Genomic DNA, 8,786 nt, shown 5'->3' with positions numbered 1-8,786 from the left:
TATATATACTTTGAGTTGTGATCGAGTCTGAGACTTGTATACACTGGGTCGTTGATTGATTCGAGAAATTATATTGATTTATTTCTATACTACTAACTGTGGACAATTATTTGTGGACTACAAACATTGGACTATCAACTTAACAAACTTAAATCGTTAAAATGTAATAAAATATGGTATAATTATATTTCGATCATAATTTGATATATATATATATATATATATATATATATATATATATATATATATATATATATATATATATATATATTTGTTATAGGTTCGTGAATCAACTCGTGGCCAAGTCTAATTCTCGACGAATTGATAATCTGTGAAAGTGAGTTATAGTCCTATTTTTACTATCTAATATTTTGGGATGAGAATATATGCAGTTTTGTAAATGTTTTACAAAATAGACACAAGTACTTGAAATTACATTCTATGTTGGATTATGAATACTGAATATCACCCTTTTAGCTTGGTAGCATAAGAATTAGGGAACATACACCCTAATTGACGCGAATCCTAAAGGTAGATCTACGGGCAGTAACTCCCCCATACTGGAAAATGGTATGCTTTAGTACTTCGAGTTATTAATACAGATGGATTTCTATTTTGGGGATATTCTATATGCATTTTGTTAATGTTGGTTATCAGGTGTTCAACATATGAATGATATTTATGCAGATTGCATGTTATTGAAAAATGGAAATGGAAATCTTGTGGTCTATTATTATGATTTGATAAATATATAGGTTAAACCTATAATTCACCAACATTTTTGTTGACTTTTAAGCATGTTTATTCTCAGGTGATTATTAAGAGCTTCCGCTGTTGCATGCTAATTTAAGAACAAGAATTGGAGTCAGCATGCTTGTAATATATTGTTTAAAAACTGCATTCGGAGATTTAAATCGATGTGTAATATTGTTGTAAACCAATATGTAATATTCGTGTGTAAAACGTTATCTTTTAGATTATCATTACTTGATAATCTACGTTATGGTTTTTGAACCTTTATTGATAAAATAAAGGTTATGGTTTGTTTTTAAATAAAACGAATGCAGTCTTTGAAAAACGTCTCATATAGAGGTCAAACCTCGCAACGAAATCAATTAATATGAAACGTTTATAATCGATATGAACGGGACATTTCACGCACTTTAACTGAAATCGAAGTCAGCTAGCTTTTTGAAGTTCAGGGACTGAAATTGACTAAGTCTGATTCTGATGTAAAATCTGAAAATGCATAAGTGTTAGGTTCACTTTTAGTGGCACTTCCTACTGCACACATTTACTGACATTTTCAGGAACATTTTTCTGACGCACAGAAATTCAGGATCTTACACAAGAGCAATGGAACTTTACTTTTGACGTTAACAAAATATAAAATAAAAATAATAATTTAAATTAAATAAATAAATAAAATAATAATATAATTATAAAAGTTAATATTGTTCAATCATATTCTAAGTGCAATACAATTACTTAAATATTAAATCTGATAATATTATCAGCTATTAGCAGGTATACACTTAAAAAGTAGTAAACAAGATCTGCATCCTAATACATAAGATTATATAAGATTATATTTGAGCATAAATTATACTCCACAACACAAATGTGTGTGAGAAATGTACGAAAAATAAATGAATAAACTTTAAATAAAATAAGGTGTGCATAACTTAATTTAAATAAACTATCAAATATCTATACTAAATACAAAATATGATATTTAAATAAAGTTAAAGTATATCAAGCTTTTTGACATTTGAAATACGTATTTTAACGGACGGGCTCATAAACGTATCACTATATGTTCAATAAACTTTGCGACATTGAATGAGAACAACTTATTGTTGTATTATAATTGTATTTAATATTAACGTTTACGATACTAATATTTTCAATAACTCATACTCATGTTATCATACATTATATAAAGTGTGCATTATATAAAGTGTGTGCAATACTAATGTTATCGTATACAATGCTTTTGATACTAATACTTTCGATACAAATGCTATCGGTGATAAATGATTTTTTTAATTATAATTTGTGAGTATCAATACTGATGTAATCGTATACTAATTTATGCAAGTGTCGTGCAACGCACACGATCATAAAACTAATATATAATAAAGTTAGAAGCATTCATTCAAAGTGTGTACAATTTAAACGGTTATCGTGAACACGTTTTTATCTAAATCACTCATGTAATTGATATTTACTTTGTTTTGTTTTGTTATTGTTTTATTCTTTTTATTAAACGTAATTTAAATTGATTTATGGATGACTTTGAAAGTTGAAAGAAATAAGTTTTTCTTTTTGTTATGTGTCTTTTTCTACTTTTTTTGTTTTGTTTATTATGTTCCCACTGCATGATTGATTTTTCCAATTACGTAATAATGTGAACGTCACATGTTTTTTAATATATGACGCAATATTATGACATATGATAAATTATTGTAGAACCATCCAAAATAAGTTAGTACTAGAATTTCTAGTCACGTAAAAAAGTTGAAATTCAAACCTCGCTAATAATAACATATTATGAATTTGACTAGAAAAAGAGCCGAATGATCTAATAAAAGTGCATACATTTAAGAAATAATTTATCATTCTCGAATATTCTTAACATAATATGTTAACCTTCTTCGGGAGCTCCTTAAATCACTTGGTAGCTGAAACCATAGACGAAAGCAAAAATTGATCGACCTGCCTTCTAGCCAAAGCAACCAAGAAAATATCATCACTTGTAAGAAACCATTGCCATCGGTCCAATCCATCCCTAAGCTGGGTATGTTGAATTTCCGTAACAAGAGTATCGAGTAAAGATTTATTTCGGCAGCCAATATCAACTCTATTCCAAGCCCAAGACCATGTACCATTAATCGGCATCTCGCTAATCGTGACACCCTTATTAGATTCGAGATGCAATAATCTGTTGAATCGCGAAACTAACGGTGCATCACCAATCTAATAATCCAACCAAAATCGGACATTTGACCCATTACCTATCACCTTTCGCAAAGAGGATGCAGGTACGAGATCCCTGTTATAGCTTTAGAACATGTATTAACAATGTCTTTCCAAACTCCATTGGCCGAACAATTCTCAAGCGAATCTCCATGAATGCAGAAATCACCGAATGCCATAATATCATAAATACATCAAGAGATCGTGATACGATTAATAGAGAGTTACGAGACCGAAGAGTGCATGACAGACTACAAAACGCACTTACCGGGCACATTTGAACCTTGCCAGTAAACTTTCGTAACGTTAATAACTAAACTTCAATATTATGTAATTTTCCTTTTAAACATTTTAATATTAATTATTATTACATATTTATATAAAGAGAGAGAATGAGAGGTGAGAAGAGTGAGAATGAGAGGTTCGTCAATGGGGGATGCATGTCTTCAAAGCGAGATTACTACAACGGGGGACTTCAGGACAGATTTGTAAGGTTATTCGGAATCCAATTAACTTCGTTCATGTTCTTCAACTTCCCGGATCATTGGAATGTTGAGGATCTATGGAAAAAATTCAAGAAATATGGCGAGGTCAGAGACATCTATATGGCGGGAAAAAGATTAAGGAATGGCCAAAGATTCGCTTTCGTGAGGTTCGGCGGTGTTAAAGACAAAGATAATATGCTCACATCTTTGAGATCGGTTAATTTTGATGGGCTTCCAATCAAAATATTCAAAGCATTTGAAAGGGGGAGGTATAACTCAGGATCAAATCGGCAAAATACAAGAGGCGACATTGCTGAAGATTCGAAGAATGGGAAGTATGGAAATCATGGGAATGCTTTTAGGGATCATCGAAACTATAACAAAGTTGCTGGCCATTACCAAGGAGATCTGAGGGAAAATCTAAGTAATAAGGAGCATCGTTATAAGGGAGATCTCAGAAGTAAGCTGGGAAAGAAAGATTTTAGAGATGAGCAGAATTGTAACTTAGAAGAAGACAAATTCACGAAAAAGGTTGTCGTTATTGATAAAGACTACAATAGACATCTTGACAAACGTTCAATTGTGGGCACTGTAAGAGATTGGAAGATTATCCATCAAATCAAAGAGCTTTATCATGCTGAAGGTCTTACTAACTGTGATATCAAATACCTGGGTGGTTTGAATATTATGTTTGTTTTCTATTCAACCGTGGAAGCAGAAAATATATTAGCAAACAAAGATCATGCACTCCATAAATGGTGTACTCAATGTGCATTCTTTAAGAGAAATCACAATCCTCCAAGAAGACTTGTTTGGGTTGAGGTTATGGGGGTTCCAGTGTCATGCTGGAATGAAGGTACTTTCAAGGATATTGCCAGTCATTGGGGAAATGTCATTGACACGGTTAACTGTGATATTAGCCATGACCACCAGAATCTTATCTCTGGTAATGTCCTCATTAACATGCGTGAGCCAGGTATTATAGCAGGAAAAGTCAGTCTTATCAAAGGGAATTATACGATCAATGCATACGTTCAGGAAGATCCAAGCAAACATGTCCATATAAACATGTGCAGCGATGAAGAAGATGAAGAAGAAGAGGAAGGGTCTGAAAAATCAGTTAAATCCAACCAAGATGATGAGGATTTCGTGGAAGATGCATATTGGAATTCAGAAGATGATGCGGATGATTTTTTATGTGATTCTGATGATGATGATGTCGAGTTGAATTGCAAGTTTGAAACTGAGAAGATGCCTGGTAACAGTGGAGGTGAGAATTCCGGTAATCAGAAAATTCCCAGTGTTAGGGTCGAAGACGAAGAGTCAGGATGCTTGGGATCAGAGGGCGACTCCCAAGAACAATTTAATGATGATACGGTGCATGTTGACTGTATTCAGGTTCCCGAGATTCATATTAACAGCCCTCGTGCTAATGTTCCTTTTTCCAATACAGATATAGGTAAAGATGCTGTTAATGATCCCGAAACACATAGCACAAGTCCTTCAGCCCAATATCAATATAATGGCCCAAATGAAGAGGTAGCAGTTGAGGGAGTTAACCAAAGCCCAAGATCAAATAAAGGTGGGCCTGCTGGAATAGATTCGGGCCATGTGGTTGAAAGCCCACTTACTGGAAATATTAATACAGGTAGCTCAGGTTTCAAAATCAGGGATGAACACCCAGATAAAATTAGGGAATCAAAAAGATTAAAAGAGGGGTCGAAGGGCTCACTGGCAAAGTCCAGTCAAAATCAGAAACGTAAAGGTAAAATTGGCGATCAAAACATGAAATTGAAAGAGGGGGATCTTCCAAAAAAGCAGTGTTGTTGGTCTAGTATTCGTAAATGGAAGTCTTCTTCAAGGATGATGAACTTAAAGAACAATGCAAGAAGATACAAGAATGATGAACAATTGCGATCCAAATGTTCATCCTGTGCTGAAAAGAGTAACGTTTCTAACTCGAGAAAGGCCGAAGGTAACTCGATGAACTCATTCCAGTCTGATGAAATCCGAAATTACGGAAAGAAGATTGGTCTTAAGTGGAAGGAAAAGCTTCCTTCTAATCAGTAAGTTTTGCCTCATACATCGTTCGTCTCTGATTTTTATGATGAAGTTTATTTCATTAAATATTAGAGGATTTAGGGTTGCGAATGGGAAAAGTAAATTCGGTTGGGTTAGAGGTATTGTTTCAAAAGAAAAACCATGTTTTTTGGCACTTCAAGAAACAAAACTGAATACCGTTAACTTTGGATGGGTTAGTTCACTTTGGGGTATCCTGGACTGTGAGTTTTTACAGAAACAAAAAGTTGGTCAATCGGGGGGTCAATTGTTGGTTTGGGATACTAGTAAATTCGTGGCATTAGGTACGTTTATGTGGGATTCGGTCATTGGGGTTAGAGGCAAATGGAAAGACGCAGGTGATAGTGGGCCGTTTTTGAATGTTATTAATATTTACGGACCACACGATGACATAAAAAAGCAAGCGTTATGGGATTATTTGTCAAGAATGTTAAGTGGTAAAAGAGAAGAAGCATGGTTACTATGCGGCGATTTTAACGAAGTCCGTGAAAAGGAGGAAAGATTTAACTGTGAATTCATCGAAGTTAGAGCAAAAAGGTTTAATGATTTTATTTTGGATAATAGTTTGATCGAGATACCACTAGGTGGTAGATTGTTCACTCGCATGAGTGACGATGGGCTCAAATTTAGCAAATTGAATAGGTTTTTGGTTTCGGAAGTTTTCTATTCAAATTGGAATAGTCTCTCGGCTATTGCAATGGATAGGAAACATTCCGACCATTGCCCTATCATGTTGTCTGATATTGAGATGAATTTCGGTCCTAAACCTTTTAAAATCTTTGATGCGTGGTTTGATGAAGACAACATAGAACAAGTTCTTAGGGATGCATGGAATGAACCGATTAATGTCAATAGACGCAAAGATTGTGTGTTTAGAAACAAGCTCAAAAAGGTCAAAGAGGCTTTAAAAGTGTGGAGTAATAAAAAGTTTGGTCACCTAGATGGTGAGATTGAAGTACTAAAATGCACAGCAAACAGCCTGGAAGTAAAATCCGAATGTGGGCTGTTAAATGAGAGCAAAAAAAAAAAGTTGTGGTCTGAAACCCATAAGTTATGGCTGGAAAAAGAAGCAATAAAGGTAAGTATGTTACAACAAAAAGCACGAGTGAGATGGATACTAGATGGCGACGAAAATTCCAAGTACTTTCACTCGACAATAAAGAGAAAGAATAATCAGAGTAATATAAGAGGTCTCAATATAAATGGTACTTGGAATGTCAATCCGGGGGATATCAAAACAGAGATTTTCGAGCATTTCAAGCGTGTTTTTGAGAGTACAAACTTGGACAGACCGTGCCTCGATGAGCTCAAATATCCTACCCTTTCGGATGTAGAAGCAGAATCCCTCGAGCTACCTTTTAATGCGAAAGAAATCCATGAGGCTATCTTAGAATGCGGTAGCACCTAGGCGCCGGGGCCGGACGGGTTTAACATGCGTTTTTTTCAAAAGGTTTTGGGATATAATTAAAGTTGAGCTCATAGAAGCTATTGAATGGTTTTGGGGAAACGCTGAAATTTCGAAGGGGTGTAATGCATCTTTTGTAACGTTAATTCCAAAAAGAACTCACCAACGGGCCTAAGAGACTTGCGTCCGATCAGCCTGATAGGTAGTTATTATAAAATAATTACCAAAATGCTCTCAAATAGGCTTCGAAAAGTTGTTCCTCACCTAGTGGGGCCCGAGCAGAGTGCCTTCCTAAAAGGCAGATTCATTTTAGACGGTGCGCTAATCGTAAATGAATCCATTGATTATTTAAAGTCTATGAAATAGAAAAGTTTTGTCTTTAAAGTTGACTTCGAGAAAGCGTTCGATTGCATAAACTGGGACTTTCTGATGGAAGTTATGAAAAGCATGGGATTTCGTGACAAATGGAGGGAATGGATTTTAACTTGCATGAAATCACCGTCTATCTCAATCCTCGTAAACGGTTCTCCTACAAATGAGTTTTCTTTAGGAAGGGGGATACGTCAAGGCGATCCATTGTCCCCTTTTCTTTTTATTCTTGCGGCCGAGGGATTGAATATCATGGCAAAGTCCGCAATTGAAAATGGTGGTTTCAAAGGGGTCGAGATAGGTAACGAAAAGGTGTTGATCTCACATTTACAACTCCGGTGACACTATCTTTATTGGGGAATGGAGTAAGCAAAATGTGTATAATCTACAAAAATTACTTAAATGTTTTGAATTAGCCTCCGGCTTAAAAGTCAACTTTCAAAAAAGCTTCCTTTATGGTGTTGGTGTCGGGCTTAATGAGTTGAACCATGTTGCTAGACGTATTGATTGTCAAGTCGGGAAATTCCCTTTCACTTATCTCGGGATTCCCATTGGTGCAAAGATGAACAAAGAAAAAGAGTGGGAAGTAGTAATTGATAAAATAAAATCTAGATTGTTGGATTGGAGAATGCGGACGTTGTCTTTTAGAGGACGGGTTACTCTTATCAAATCAGTTCTAAATAGTCTTCCTTTGTATTTCTTCTCGCTTTTTCGTGCTCCCCAATGTGTGTTACATTTGCTTGAGAAAGTGAGGCGTGTGTTTTTTTGGGGCGGGTCCGATTAGGGGTCTAAATTGGCTTGGGTAAAATGGGATGACGTTATTTCACCTTATGGGAATGGGGGGTTAAACTTGGGTTCTCTTAAGAGTAAAAATTTAGCATTGTTGGGGAAATGGTGGTGGAGGTTTAAAACCGAAACCAATTCCCTTTGGGCCAAAATTATCCATAGTATTCATGGCCCAAACGGGGGTTTGGGTTTGGGGGGAAACTCCTTCCGATCCCAATCTTCCGGTACGTGGCATAACATTATTGTGGCAGGAAATACTTTGGAGTCGATGGACATTCCTTTTAGAGATTCTTTCATCAAGATGGTCAATGATGGGTCTTCAACGTTATTTTGGGATGATGTTTGGTTCGAAGGGGTCAAGTTGAGTCAACGATTTCCTGGATTGTACAGGCTTGAAAGGTGCAAAGATGTTCGAATAAAGGATCGCGTGGAGGTTGGTGCAACAATGTGCTCAGCGAAATTCGATTGGGTCAGGGAGCCGTCAGGACGTACGAGATCAGAATAGGAAGCTCTTGAGCATATTATCTCAGCGTTTAAATTCGACAAGGATAAAAATGATTGCTGGTCGTGGTCACTTTCGCCTTCGGGTCGGTTCACTGTTAAACAACTTGCGGCTATCATCGAGGAGCAGACCTCTGTTAGGAACTCCACAACACAAGAGACATTACGGAACAATTTGATTA

At 35.7% G+C, this 8,786-nt stretch overlaps 1 protein-coding gene across 1 annotated transcript; it reads left to right on the top strand.

Moving 5' to 3' along the window:
- The first annotated feature begins 5,571 nt into the window (after positions 1-5,571).
- On the top strand, positions 5,572-6,951 carry LOC139850002 (uncharacterized). The gene has a single exon (XM_071839605.1). It carries the CDS (start codon positions 5,572-5,574, stop codon positions 6,949-6,951), a length of 1,380 nt encoding a protein of 459 aa, XP_071695706.1.
- Positions 6,952-8,786: the final 1,835 nt, after the last annotated feature.

The sequence above is a fragment of the Rutidosis leptorrhynchoides genome, chromosome 5 (genome assembly GCF_046630445.1).
Source record: "Rutidosis leptorrhynchoides isolate AG116_Rl617_1_P2 chromosome 5, CSIRO_AGI_Rlap_v1, whole genome shotgun sequence".
NCBI lineage: Eukaryota > Viridiplantae > Streptophyta > Magnoliopsida > Asterales > Asteraceae > Rutidosis > Rutidosis leptorrhynchoides.
This window is presented reverse-complemented; position numbering and strand designations above follow the sequence as displayed.